The 15,337-nt window shown below is 44.9% G+C and overlaps 2 protein-coding genes across 6 annotated transcripts in view; both read left to right on the top strand.

Annotated features, from left to right (window-relative positions):
• Positions 1–9,587, top strand: part of LOC133387688 (calreticulin-like) — a 43,881-nt gene extending 34,294 nt beyond the window's left edge. For 4 of the 5 annotated variants that reach the window (XM_061632975.1, XM_061632974.1, XM_061632976.1 and 1 more), the window contains 2 exons: positions 5,551–5,643; positions 7,662–9,587. In XM_061632975.1, coding sequence (XP_061488959.1) covers positions 5,551–5,643; positions 7,662–7,793 — 225 coding nt within the window. In that variant the 3' untranslated portion in view covers positions 7,794–9,587. Of the gene's footprint in view, positions 1–5,550; positions 5,644–6,249; positions 6,412–7,661 lie in introns of all 5 variants that reach the window. The other variant, XR_009763538.1, reaches the window with a different exon arrangement.
• LOC133387687 (uncharacterized) lies at positions 709–5,523 on the top strand. Its single transcript, XM_061632971.1, has 2 exons — positions 709–1,222; positions 1,982–5,523. The coding sequence occupies exons 1-2, from the start codon at positions 709–711 to the stop codon at positions 2,932–2,934; spliced, it is 1,467 nt and encodes a 488-aa protein (XP_061488955.1). The 3' UTR covers positions 2,935–5,523.
• Positions 9,588–15,337: the final 5,750 nt, after the last annotated feature.

The raw sequence follows: 15,337 nt of genomic DNA, 5'->3' as shown, positions 1-15,337 counted from the left end.
TGCACCCACTGAGCATTACATCCCGGTGCCGGATCCCATCGCTAAACTGGCTGCCGATGAATGGTCTCATCCACTCCAAACTCGCCGCTTCAAGAACCTGGTTGACAAACTTTACTCTCTAGCCCCTGACTTTACCACCAAGCTGGCCGTTCCTGGCATAGACGAGGCAATCGCCAACCTAGTTTCGCGATCTCTTTTGCCTACAGAAGGAAAATCTCAACTCAAGGATGCTACTGAGCGAAAATTGGACTTCGCTCTACGCAAAAATCACGAGGCCACTGCCTGTTGGCATTAGGCCGTACTGCCTAAGGATATTTTCATCAGGTCTGGAAAGTTACAAGCATGTGTTTTGAGAAGCAGTCATATCTGCCATGTCTGGCCTGAGAGAGCAGACTTGAAGGTCAGACAGGTTGTCATGGTAACGGGAGATAACAGCTGGGAAAGTTGTAACAGAGTCTATGTGTTGTTGTCTTCTGAATTATGCCTCTGAGCTGAGAGGCTGTTTTTTGTGTTTATCTATGGAGAGAGATGTACCAGAAGGGGGGTGACTGAAGAATCTCTACATGTATTTACTCTTAAGCCTCTGGCCTTAATGTCTTTCAATAAAGACTCTTAACATGCTCTGAAGAAGTTTCTTGCTCAACTTAACTCCAACGTAATGTATGCTGTTTCACACAACAACGCACACAAGCCAACACTGCCTTCTCCATGCGGGCCTCCGCATCAGCGTCCGTCTTCTCCAGGGCAGCAATGATGTGGCTGGATGATCTTCTAGAGGACCCTAACCCTGATCCTGCTTCTCTTAGAAGGTCACTCATAAAATTGCGCAAGACAGCGGTGTTTGTAGCGGATGCCACTCTGGATGCCACTCAACTGGGGGCACGAGCCATGACGGCTCAGATAGTCGCTCGACGGACCCTCTGGCTTCGCCATTGGCAGGCTGATCCTACGTCCAGAGGGAATCTCTCTAGGGCACCTTACTCCGGATCTTTGCTCTTCGGCGAGGAAGCTCTAAAGGCAGTGCTGGTCGATCCCAAAGACGCTCACAAACCGGTCTTGGCCACTGTCAAGAACATCGACCATAGGCCTTTCAGGCGATTTCCCCCTTTCCGCACTAACCAGCCCTTTCGAAGACCGCAGCCAGGAGGACGAGGCCGCGACTTCAGATCCTATGACTCCAGTACTTTCAGGGGAACCTGGAACCGTCGTTTCCACGGCAGAGGTCAGTACCAAGGGCGCAGAGGTACCTCATCGTCCTCATATAGGGGAGGGTCTCGCCAACACAAACAGTACTAGTGCACTACCTGTGGGTGGCAGACTGCTTATGTTTGGAGACCAGTGGCTGCATCTGACTAAGATCGCCTGGATCAGGGACATTTTCTCCTTTGGCTATGCAATAGAGTTTTGGGCGACCCCACCAGACAAATTCCATCTATCCCCTTGTCCCAGGGCACAGACCAGGCACAGCATCATGCAGACAGCTATACAACACCTCTTGGACATAGCGGCAATAGAGCCAGTCCCCACTACTGAGAGGTCGGAAGGGGTGTACTCCCTCCTATTTGCTGTGCCAAAACGAGATTTATCATGGAGGGCGGTATTGGACCTCAAGTTTGTCAACCATTTTGTAACATATCGCAGGTTCAAAATGGAATCACTCCACTCCATTACGGAGAGTCTGCATGAAGGAGACTTCCTGGCTTCTATCGACCTTAAGGAAGCGTATCTCCATGTGCCCATTTGCATAGCCCACAGAAAGTTTCTTCGGTTTGCTTTTGGCCACCAGCACTTTCAATATAGAGCGATGCCATTCGGCCTCTCCTCTGCTCCAAGAGTGTTTACCAAAGTGCTACTCATCCTAGTGGCTTATCTCCGGACCCAAGGGGTTCATCTCTACCCATATCTGGATGATCTGCTAATACGGGCCAAATCTGAGGAGCTGGCTCATCATCATTTAACGATCACCCTCAATGTTTTGCAGGCCCACGGCTGGCTTGTCAACTTCGACAAAAGCCATCTCCAACCAACCCAACGCCTACTACATCTAGGGGCAATGTTGGACACCCTGCAGGCAATGGTCTTCTTGGCTCCAGATCACATCACTGCCATCACAAGCATTGCAAGGTCCCTGATACAACAAACATCCGCAGACATCATGCTTCTCGCCAGAGCGCTCGGGATGTTCATCTCTACAATCCACATTGTGCCATGGGCTCGAGCCCTCACTTGGCACCTTCAATGGACTCTGTTGCCATTTCAACAGGACATTGCCAGCTCCAACCATCGCAAAGTTCGTTTGAGCCCTGCACTGCGCCTCTCCTTCCGCTGGTGGACCAAGGTTCAACACCTCTCCAGGGGCACGTCGTTCAGAGAACCCCGCAGAACCGTTGTAACCGCAGATGCCAGCCTCATCGGTTGGGGAGCCCACTCAACTCCCAGTACGTTCAAGAGGTTTGGTCCACCGCAGAGCAAACTCAAAGCATCAACTGGCTGGAGCTAAAGGCTGTCCACTTAGCTCTACGTCATTTTCAGTCTCTGTTCCCTTTGGACCATGTGCTCATTCGAACAGACAACATGTGTGTAAAATCACATTTGAACAGACAGGGGGGCACCAGGTCTCGTCCTCTGCAGGACTTAGCCTCCCTCATCTTTGTCTGGGCAGAACAACATCTACAATCCCTGAAAGCAGAACATCTCAGAGGGATTTGGAATGTGATAGCAGACTGGCTCAGCAGACAACAAGTCTTTCCGGGAGAATGGAAACTTCATCCAGACATTTTCCATCGTCTCCAGTGTCGCTTCGGTGCCTTCTCAGTCGACCTGTTTGCTTCCAGTCACAATTGCCAGCTTCCCAGGTACTTTGCCCGATACCTGGACTCAACAGCGGAAGCAGTGGATGCTCTGACGACACCTTGGCCAGACGGTCTCTTGTAAGCCTTTCCTCCCATACCATTGCTAGCCAAAACCTTGAGGAAGGCGCGAACCGAGAGGGCACAGCTGGTTCTGATAGCACCATTTTGGCCACGCCGACCGTGGTTCTCAGATCTTCTGGCAATGTCAATGGTGGATCCTTGGACACTTTCAGTCAGGCCAGACCTCCTATCCCAGGGTCCAGTACTGCACCAGGACCCTACTTGGCTCAATCTAACAGTGTGGCGTTTGAACGGGGACATTTGAGGTCAGCTGGACTGTCTGACGCTGTGATTGATATTATTTTGGCCTCGAGAAGACCATCTACTACTCGTATTTATCAACATACCTGGGTGGCTTTCTCCAAGTGGTGTCAGTCACACCACCATGATCCATCCCAGGCCACTGTGCATCAGGTGCTGCAATTTCTCCACAGCGGCTTTATGATGGGACTTCGACCCAACACTCTATGTCGACATGCGTCCACTCTGTCGTCCATTCTCTCAGTGTCCTCTCCTGGAGATCATATTTCCTCACATCCGTTCATCAAACGTTTTTTGAGGGGAGTCGCCCTACGCTCTCCAGCTGTTGTCCATCGGTTCCCCTCATGGAGTTTGCCGAAGGTTCTGCAGGCTTTGCAACGCCCTCCGTTTGAACCCATCAGGACTGTGCCCCTACGTATGCTGTCCTTCAAGGTCTTGTTTCTGATCGCAATCACATCGGCCAGACGCGTTTCGGAGTTGGGCGCATTGTCTTCTGCTCGACACCTCTGCGTCTTCCATAAGGACTTTGTTGTACTGAAGACTGATCCTTTCTTCCGTCCCAAGGTCGATTCAGTTTTTCATTGCAACCAGGACATTGTTTTGCCTTCCTTTTGCCCGAATCCTATCCATCCTCTCGAGAAGGCTTGGCATTCGTTAGATGTCCGGAGGGCTCTCAAGGCCTACCTGTCTAGGACCCAAGAGATTCGACGAACGGAGTCTCTGTTTGTATCCTTTCATCCAAGGTCTATGGGGCATAAAGTATCCAATTCTACCTTATCCCGTTGGTTAAGGGCATGCATTACTTTAGCATATGAGTCCCTGAAGCTGTCAGTTCCAGCTAGTATAACGGCTCATTCTACCAGGTCAGCTGCCACTTCGGCTGCTTTTGCCACTAATGCTCCTGTTGCCGATATTTGCAGGGCTGCAGTCTGGTCTACCCCACACTCGTTTATAAGGCATTATAAAATTGATCGTTATGCCTCTGCTGACGCATCTTTCGGCAGACGAGTGTTGCAACAGGTTCTTAATGAGGATTAACACGTGGGTGGTCCCTCCCTGTATGGGCTGCTTTGGTACATCCCGCAGTGATGGCCCACCTCCTATGGAAAATCTACCATTGGTCTCACCTGAAAGGTGATTTTCATAGGAGTGGGCCATCACGGCCCTCCCAGTTGGAGGATGACTAGATATTTTCTAATGGGTTACATATTTTTTAATCGGTTACATATTATTGTTACGCTATTATATTTAAATGTAAGAGTGAAGTCAAGACTTTAGTTCTGTTATATTGTTATGTTAGAATCATGTTATTATGCATGTGACTATTGTGTTATTTTCCTGGCGGGCCTGTTGGCCTTGTTCTTGTATTTTTAGATATTTCTTTTCAGACTCGCCACGAATGAACTGGAGAGTGGGAGGGGCCTGACGCCCCTAGTCTTGACTTCAAAAACATTCTTGCCTTCGCACGATAGGTGGAACTATAACCCGCAGTGATGGCCCACTCCTATGAAAATCACCTTTCAGGTGAGACCAATGGTACATTTTGGATCTGGCTTTTGGTTTTCAGATAATGAGACAAGGTATCCAGTTCTTCTCCAAGGATTTATCACATACTTCAATACCACTTGTATCCCATCATTGAATTCCAGCCCATCTTGCCTAGTACAAGACAGACAGAAACTGGAGCTTAATGATCCAAATTTTTACAGCTTGCAAACAACCGTCTAGTAGAATAAATATAAACCAAGGATATATACGAGTCAACAGCTTGGGGGTTGTATATTTTGTTTCAGTCACAAAACTTAGAATTTCTGGTTGCAGAAAGTGGTTGATATGTTACAAAAGTGATCTCCTAGTACATTTTCCTCAAAACAAGAACAACGGAACATTGTGTATGCACACTGCCATTCTAAAGTTATTCAGACTGCTGTGAATTTTACTATTTTCTATCACTTTATATTTTATATTATTTTAGTTTGCACTGCTCTTATCTCCTTAAGAAAGGCATTATTTTGAATGAATAAATAAATAAAATAGCAGCCATTGAATACAGTCTTGAGAAGAAAGAATGCAATCTACTAAAAGCTTACATCTGGAAACCATGCCTCACTCATACCTGCATATTCTGTTGTAGCTATAGTTTTACTGCATCACCTTTTATAATGGTATCCTACATTATACCAAATTTGCATTGTGAGCTTTTTCTGATGAGGTCCAGGCTACAGTCCTGACCCTATGGAAAAGGCCCATTGAAATTCAGTGGGTCTTCTGAATAGACGTGGTTGGGTTTTTGTTATCACTTATGACTTGCGAATCTCGCTGGATTGCATTAAATTAAGTAACTCACTTTATACTTCTATCTTTTTAATTTCAACAGGGAAGGTCTGGCACAATCTTTGACAATTTTCTTATCACAAATGATGAAAAATATGCTGAAGATGCTGGAAATGAAATGTGGGGTGTCACATATGTAAGTAACTTTCACAGAATTAAACATTTGCTGTTTATGCTTGAGTCTCATCACACAGGAGTGGCCACTGCTAGGGGAGTAAGCTGCAGTGATACTGGTGTTGTGAGGCTGGCTTCACAGCAGCACCCCTCCATGCCAGCCACTGCTGTCATCACTGTTAGGTGGACCTTAAGATATCCAGAGCGCACCTTGTTCAGGGCTTTGTATATTAACCCAAGAGCCTTAAACCTGGCCTCGTAGCATGGGGCAGCCAATACAGAGGTTTTAGCAAAGATGTTACATGCTGTCGGCAATCTGCCCCCATGATCAGTCTAGCTGCTGCATTCTGACCAGGCCCAAGGACAGCCGCAAATAGAGCACATTGCAGTAATCTAGTCCTGGGTTTACCAATGCATGGACCACATTAACCTGATCCAGATATGGCTACAACTGACGTACCAGATGAGGGTGGTAAAAGGCACATCTAGCCACAGGTTACTTGGGCCCGTAGTGACAATTTTGTATCCAGAAGTACCAGTAGCTGGTCCTGTATTGCCTTATGAAGCATCTGAGTAGATGAATCCTCCTCTGAATTGACCCATGCACTTTTGCTGCTTACATCATTAGCTCACAGGAGAATTCCTCTAGCAACTCAGTAAGGCTCACAAGGCTTTGTAAGGTAATACAGGGCCAGGAAAATATGGGGTATCTTTGCTGGTCCCAGGCACTCCATCCTCCTCCTCTGGATTTCAGCCTAAAAGACCAAAGGAGAAGTGTCAATCCATGGGGGTAAGTTATAAGCAAGCATAATTTGTGACATTGCACAGTATAATTACTCTTCAGGAAATGTGCCAAGTTCCTTAGAGCCTGACCCTGCACCTATTTACTTGGTACTATTTTTTTGGTGAGTTCAGTGGGTCTTATTCAATTAAGCTATAATCTAGTGCACACTTAACCCAAGACTAAACTGTGTTGAACAGAGTGGGATTTGTTTCTATGTAAATATGTATAGGATTATTAGACTGCATATCATTTAGAGTTTAGTTAACCACAACAAGCACTAACAGGCGTCATAAAATAAATACTGTAAATCACGGTATCTACTGGGCACATGATTTCTTAGACATAAAAGTAGCCAGCATATAACTGTAGAGATGCTGAGGGTTAAATGCATGCTTCCATTATTACAATGTAAGAAACAAATGGACAATAGCCCCAGAAATATTCAGATCTCTTAAAAAACACAGGTTTAGGTATTAAAGGGAGAGCCAGCATGGTGTAGTGGTTAAGGCGTTGGACTACGACTTGGGAGACCAGGTTTTGAATCCCCAAAAAGCCATGAAGCTCACTGGGTGACCTTGGGCCTGTCACTGCCTCTCAGCCTCAGAGGAAGGCAATGGTAAACCCCCTCTGAATATCGCTTACCATGAAAACCCTATTCATAGGGTCTCCAGAAGTCGGAATCTACTTGAAGGCAGTCCATTTCCAAGGTATTAAAGGAAGCTATTTAAATTCAACTGGCCACCTCTGTTGAAACTATGAAGGAGAATTCAAAGAAAACTAAAACTCAAAAATGTGGCTCTTAGGATTACATACAGAAAGCAAATTTTACAAGGTATATATAACTTTAAATAAAAGGAACAAAAATACCTGAGGGATGAGAGGTTTTCAGCTACATCAGGTGTGATTCTTAGGAAGTTTCATAGTGACTTCAGATATTTCTTCTTCAAAACTAATGTTTGGACTTGTCCTCAATTTGAGGTTCTGGAGAAGATCCATTGACTCTTTGCCAAGAAGGAATGGGAGGTAGATTTCATAAACAAATCTCTAATGGAAGCTTATAGAAGTAGATTTCTACATTTCATATTCAGGCTATGACATTTACAACTTTTTAAAAAAGGATTTGAGGTAGAGTATTCTTATAACTTTAAATTTGGTTTTACACAGGGAATACTACTGAATAAATTATTTTCAACATTTATATTAATATTTAACACTGTTTTTCATCCTTGCTTTAAAATTCTTGTTTGAATAAACAGGAGAGAGAATGGAAGAGAAGAGAGCGACAAGATGTAGTGTATAAAAAAATTAATGAAAAGGAGGAACCAAAAGGAAAAGACGACAAGAAAGAAAAGAAGAAAAAAGATCCCAACGTTAAAGATGAGCTCTAATCAACCAAAATCTCTTGCATAGTTACTGTAACTCATGGTGAAAATTTTTCAACTTCTAAATATTGTATTTATTTTCCAAATATGTGTTACTGAAACTCTGAAATGCAGTGGCAATAAAAAGTCCAGACAACAATTTCTATGCTATTAGGTGTGGGTAGTGGTGGTACAAGTAGTACTTTGGTCTCTTATTTTACTCTGGAAGGACATAAGCGTATGTTGTATATACAGAGAGTCATGCAGTGCAGGGATATAGAAAATAAAGTACCACTGGCTCAGTCAGAAGTCATACTGCTTAATATCTTAACTCAGGATTGAACTCAGGCTATATCAGTTTACCACCTCATTTGCAGGTGGGCTGCAGTTTGATCTCTGAATTCCCATGATGCCAGTGGAAGCCAGCTTATCTATGTTTTAAACTTCTTTAAAATTAAGCAAAATAGACAGAAAAGAAGAAGCCCCGCTCTCATGATAAGTCCCTTACACCCCTGCCTTCCCCCAGCAAACAGATTGAATTGCTTTGCCTCATTCCCTCCTTTTGTTTAAGGGTTTGCCCTGACATCTCTCCACCCTCCTTCCCAAAATCAGGCAAATCCTAAAACAAACGGAATCCAGCCCTGCTCTAAACCAGGAATGTAGGGTGGGCTCCTTTTTCCCATTCCTTCATTCATACATTTCCCCTCTCCCATCCATGGGATGCTGTAACTATAATGCAGCATTACTTCTGCATAAAGAAGATAGTGATATCCAGGAGTTGGAAAAATTACTCTTACTCGGCTTCCTTAAACCTGTACCTCACCTCTACTTTATGTGTTTTGGACAGGCTTGGACTTAAACATGAAGGTCTGCGGTTATCAGGTATAGGTTGTGCCTCAATGACTGTCATAAATGTGCATAGTAATTCAGACTTACAATTTACGGAAGAGAATTCATATCCCTTACACACTTGGTGACTCCTGAGCTACTGTGAATAGAATGAATGGAACTAAGTTCACACCACAAATGCATGTGGAAGCATTATGTAGTCATAAGATGCCACACTAAGAGAAGAGACTGTTGCCTGGGTTTCCAACCAGTATCTTTCTGGTATGTACATTTCCACTGCCAATGCACAGCATAAATAGCCAGTGGTGGCAGGTGACTACTGGACCTGGTCTGGTTGCTAGGAGGTCACGGATATGGCCACGTTTTTCTCGTTTCTTCCCCAAGCTCCCTTGCAAAGATACTGTGGACACTTAAGCATTGCAATTGTACAAATACTTAGCATCTAACTAAACTAAACTGAAAAGTGTCTTACCTTGGTTCACAAGGGGTCCCTGCTATCACAATTTCTAGTGTGGATTCATGCCACAATAACCATACATTACCAAGAATTAAGCTGCACTGAATTCCATGGGGATTGCTTGCAAAATATGTACAGGATTGCAGCCTGAATTGTTTAGTCTTAAAAGTGCCACACAGGTCTGTTATCAAGGGACTCCATGCATTTCTAGCCCTAAGGGGAAATGTTATTCCCCTCCCCCAGATTCCCCCCCCCAGAATGTAGATTATGGTGAATGGATATTAAGTGGACTAGGATCTGGGACACCATGGTTGAAATCAACCACTTGGATGTGAAACATGCTATAAGATCTTGGGTCAGTCATTGTTTCCCAGACTAACCTACCTCACAGGGTTGTTGTGAGGATAACATTGGGGAAAGGAGACCCATGAATGCCACCTTGAGCTTGGAGAAAAGGTGGAATGGATGTCAATACTGCTAGATATGGAATTATCAAAATAAAAAGTCACTCTCCAGCCTGTCTGTCCTTAATTTCTAATTGTGGGAGGGGGCATGTCTGGAATAATTAAAATGCCCTGTACCTGCTAGTCCGGTTGCTTCTACCCTCAAGACAAGTCATCCTGGTCCACGCCATGATCAATTCTGGTGCTTCCTACAGTTTTATGAACTTAGGGTTTGCTCAGAAGCACGGGGTGCCAACCCAGACGTTAGAGAAAACTTGGGTCAGTCAAGACCATCAATGGGGGGTCCTTGAAATTGGGAACTGTCACTAAGGCTACGGAGACACTAAGAGTGGAAACCCCAGGACACGTGGAAAGTTTATCATCCTACGTGGCCACTCTGCCTTGCTTCCCAGTGGTATTGGGGATGCCTTGGTTGGTTCAGCACAACCCTGCTATTTTCTGGGATGAAGCTGTGGTCGTATTCATTTTGGACTATTGCCATCAACACTCAGCCACCAAAGGATGCTCCACCCACCATCCTGGCTGGAACTGTGCTGCCAGAGGGAACCATCTTGCCTAGAAAGTATGAGGGATACTAGGATGTCTTTAATAAGAGGGAAGCCAACCAATTGCCCCTCCCAATGACTATGTCATAGGTCTGATGCTGGGGGCGTGTATCCCTTCGGGGTGGATCTATTCCTTGTCGGAACCAGAGTTGGTGGTGCTAAGGGAATTTCTGGACACCAATCTCAAAAGGGAATTTATTCAACCATCTCAGCCTCCTGCTGGGGCTCCTTTGCTATTTGTCAAGAAAAAGAACAGGGAGTCGAGTCCATGTAACAATTATCGGGAGTTGAACAAGATCACCATTCCCAGCAGCTACCCATTGATGCTCATCACCGTGATGCTGGAGCGACTGCAGTAGACAAAATTTATACCAAGTTGGATTTGCAAGGAGCTTACAATCTTGTGAGAATCTAGGAGGATGAATGAAAGACCACTTTTAAGACCCGATATGGACAGTTTGAGTATTTGGTCATGCTGTTCGGGCTTTCAGATAGCCTTGGGGTCTTCCAGAGCTTCATGAATGACATCTTTGGAGACTATCTAGACCGTTTCATGATTGTGTATTTAGATGATATACTTATCTATTCAGACTCGCCAGCTCAGCATGAGAAGCATGTGCGGGCGCTGCTGCAGTGCCTTGGAAGATTTAGCAGCACACTAACAGTAAAATAGAATCAACTCAGTCTATCAAAGGCATGAGAAAAAAAGGTTAGTCTTTACCTGGTGTCAAATGTCAGCAAAGGTGCTTCACAGACCTCACTGGGGAGAGCATTGCACAGACAGGGAGCCACAACTGAAAAGGCCCTGTATTTTTACATGGTACTCCTGAATAGTAATTTTAAATGGTGTTCCCGGTCATGCATTTGTATCAAAATGTTGCCAGGCTCACAGCATCCATTGGTGGCCAAAAAGAAATCCATCATCATCACCACCACATTTATATTCCTCCTTTTCTCATTCCTCAAAATGGTGTACATGGTTCTTCATGTCATCCTCACAACAACCCTGCTAGGCTGCGAGACAATGACTGGCCAAAGATCACCCAGTGAGCTTCATATCTTGGGGAAAAAACAATCTACCTCCCTTCTTCATTCTTAGCAAATTATCCTCTTAATTCCATCAAATTTTAATGCAAGTTAACTGCTACAGGCTTGCCCAACACATTTTAAAAAAATACATATCCTCCCAATCACTCATCCAGTAAAAAGTTGTATACGTTAAAAAAAAATTTTTTTTACAAACAAGAGACCCACCATGTGTCCAGTAAAGCTCACTCACACAAGCAGGAATAAAAAAGAGCAAGGGTGGTCACAAGAACATAAGAAGAGGCATCAGACTGGTAGCCCATGTAGTCCAGCACCCTGTTCTCACAATGGCCAACCAGATGCCTATGGAAATCCCGTAAACAGGACCTGAATGCAACAGCACTCTGCTCTCCTGTGGTTTTCAGTAACTAGTTTTCAGAAGCAAGAGTGGAGGTAGAACATAGCCATCAGTGTTAGCAGCATTACTTTTAGTGTTAGTGTGGCCTTCAAGGAAACAGCTGTAAGCATGCTCATAGCAGCAGACCAGCTAATATATTCTATGGCTGGATTGCAGTGGCAGCTGATTCCCATTGGGACCGGTGGGGCAGAGAGCAAAGAGACCAACATATGAAAAGCCAGAGCCACTGACAGGTGGAACCAGCTGATTCTAGCTTTGTCCCTATCTTCCTTCTTCTCACTTCTACAAGGGCTAAACTGAGGTTAAGGGGGAGGAAGCTGACAGGCAATGCCACCTCCCTGGACTGGTTGTAAGTACGAAGGCAGGTAGGTAGGGACTGGCTGAGGGACTGGCATACTAAGGAGGGCAGGGCAGGGCCCCACTTGCCCTAATAGACTAGTTTCCACTGCTGGGTTGCCACAATAAAAACAGGAGGGAAGGGAAACTTTACAACCAGAACTAAGAGCCAGTAGCGCCAGTAGCTCCAGTAGGATACAAATTATTTGGTTTTTCTGCCTGGAGATAAATGGGTTGGACTTCCTGGCCATAGCAATACTTTTGGATTTAGATTGACTGAATGGTACAAAGAGCTGATGGGCAAGAGAACTGGGGATTGACAGAAATGTATTCTAAAGTCTCTATTAAATTCAAATGGATTATGAAAGGATGTGTTGGACAGGAAATCTTGTGGCTTTGAACTTTTGGGAAAAACTTTTAAAAAATTTGCTTGACATTTCACCTGATTAGGCTATGCCCAGGTTGCCCTAAAAGACCAACCTCCACTTTAAGTAGTAGCTTGACAAACTAAAACCTTCATCACAATCTACCCCTGGTTTGTTGCTCTCAAGGGACAATTCACAGTTATCTGTTTTATCTACAAAATTCTCTCCATTAATATGTTTGATGTAGGTGGGAATGGTCATGACTCATACATACATGTCCAACTCTATACAAGATCCCATGCAATCAGGGTACTCTCTAACAGCACTTCCAACATGAGCAAAAGCAAAAGTAGTGTCCAAGGCCAGTCCAGGAGCCAGGTAACCAGCATACAAAACAAGAGATCAGGCAAGGTCAAGGCAGCTCAACTCCAGTCAAGGGACAGAGCTGATATACAGACATTGTTTCAGCAGCTCTTCCAACCCGGTGACTAGGGTTTGTGAACTGCAGCTGCTGGAACTACACCCTGATCTCAGCTGACTCCTGTCAGCTGTCTTTCTCCAGAGATCTCCTTGAGAGGAGACCTTGTCTGAAGTTGAGCACTTCTCTGGATGAGATGAGTTTCTGTCTGGCATTTCAGACATCACTGCTTTCACGGCCTCGGAACTTGTTTGACCTCACAGTCAGATGCCAAACTCTCCCATGGTGCAGATGGCCCCTGTGATGTTCCTATATATTAGTGTATATATGGTAAGTGCTGGTTGTTTAGAGTATACATGGTAAGTAGTGAAAGAGGAGGGGGAGTGAATGGGCAATAGAATGCTTGATGATTGGCTGAATGTTTAAAATGGTTGACAGTATAAATGAAAAGATGACAGGTAAATCTGGGTGAATGTGAGGTGGTGAATTGTGGAATCTGGGGGGAAGAAGAGAAAGAGTGGATTGCTTGGTGGGGTTTGAGAGAGTTGTTTGTCAGGAGAGAGTGAAGAAGGAGGGAGGTGGAGTTCGGATTAGTATTGAGTAAAACCATATGCTTATGTGCCTTAAGAAGAAATCTTGTTAATCTTGTTAGCTCTGTTATCTGTAATAAATACTTAATTTGGTTTACCAAAGGCCTGATCCTTGGCTGGGGTTTCACAGACCAGAAGGGAGGGTAAGGTAATGACCAAGGCTGAAGGGGAACTGTAACAAATGGTGGCAGCGGTGAAGAGAATAACAATACCAGTATTCAGAGTCTCTGGGAATACTAGTATTGGGACATTACTGGTGGTTGCCTAGCAGGGGGATCTGTTGAGATCTGTGCTAGAGCGGGGAGAGAAATCATAAGAGAGAGCGGTCCGGACTGGTGGAGTCCCTGGTGGTGCCTAGAGACAGGCAGTAACCACGAGCAGGTAGGAACCTGACAGGGAGAGCCAGGGAAGGACGCATCACATGTGGTGTCAGTAGCGGTGTGATACGAACAACAGAGAATCCAGATACGAACCAAAGAGAGTCCCAAAGACATGTGGTGACAAAGGAGACTACGTCACAGGTGTTGGCTGTAGCAGTGAGATACGAATACTAGACAATCCCTAATAGTTGTGTGGCAAACAGAAATAACAAAACAAGATTTCTTGTGAGAGTGACTGGCAAAGAGTGTGTGGCAAAGAGTGAGTGAACTCAAACACCATGGCTGAATACATAAAAATGAAAAGAGAGGAGCTGGTGGAGAAGTGCATAACATTCAATTTACCTCACGAGGGTAAAGGGGTAGATGAATTGAGGGTAGCACTTATAGGATTTGCAACTGCCCAGCAAAAACAACCTGTCAGGGAAGAGACCCCAGAAGGATACTTAAGCAATCCCGCTTATATAGAGTACTTGAGAGAGAAGTTGAGGATGGAAGGTGCAGAGAAGGAAAAACAGAGAGAGTTGGAAGCTGAGAGATTGAGGATGGAGGCTGAGGAAAAAGACAAGCAGAGAGAGTTGGAAGCTGAGAGATTGAGGATGGAGGCTGAGGAAAAAGATAAACAGCGGGAGTTGGAAGCTGAGAGATTGAGGATGGAAGGTGCAGAGAAGGAAAAACAGAGGGAGTTGGAAATTGAGAGAATGAGATTGGGGTTTGAGGAGAGGGAGAAGCAACGAGCATTGGATGCTGAATTACAAGTAGAAAAGTTAAAATTTGATAGAGAGAAATTTCACTCTGAGGAGACAAGGAAAGAGAGAGATGGAGCAAAAATAAAAATTACTCCAAAGGACTTTGCTGTCTATGAGCCTGGTCAAGATCCTCAAATTTACCTCAGCACCTTTGAAAAAGCAGCTCAGTTGTGGGGGCTACCTGAAGATAAATACATGCAGTATTTATCAAACCTGATTAAAGGGGAATTGGCTGAGGTATACCAATATTTCCCCTCAGACAAGCCCGTCACCTATGCTGAATTCAAAGAAGCAGTGTTTAAAAGATTCAGACTGGGGCCTGATTATTTTAGAAAGCTTTTCAGAAATTGCCAGATACAGACAGGGAGGTCTTTTGTGGAACTGGGAGCAAAGTTGATGGATATATTTGGAAAGTGGATGAGTAGTGCCAAAGCTCAGTCAGTGGAAGAGGTGAAAAGCCTCATGATACTGGATCAATTATACCATCAGTTACCACCAGAAATAAGGCTCCTGGTCAAAGACCGTTCCCCTACATCTGTGCAGGAGGCCGCAGAGATGGCGGATCACTTCGCCTCCAATAGAACTGGCTGGGTGGGGAAAACATCAAGAGAGTTTAAACCCAGACCATATAGTGCTGGCAGAAGGGATGTGGTACCACAGCGAGTGAGTCCTCCATTAAAATCTGAAGGGCACAGGACACCCCAGAGTGGATCTGTGTACCCTAAAAGTGAGGAGAAATTATGCTACAAATGTGGTAGACCAGGGCACCTACGTTTTCAATGTGAGGTTGCCAACCCCAGTAGTAATCCTGCTCAGACAAGGGCAGTGAAAACAGAGCCCAAGGCTTTAGAAACAGCGAAAAAGGTTCAGTTTTGCCAGATAAACTGGACAGAAGTAACAGACCTTGATTCAAGTCTGAGAGAGGAAGTGAGTGTACAAGGGGCAAATTATTGGGCATTGCTTGACACTGGTGCCGC

Source organism: Rhineura floridana, chromosome 6 (genome assembly GCF_030035675.1).
Source record: "Rhineura floridana isolate rRhiFlo1 chromosome 6, rRhiFlo1.hap2, whole genome shotgun sequence".
In the NCBI taxonomy this organism is placed as follows: domain Eukaryota; kingdom Metazoa; phylum Chordata; class Lepidosauria; order Squamata; family Rhineuridae; genus Rhineura; species Rhineura floridana.
This window is presented reverse-complemented; position numbering and strand designations above follow the sequence as displayed.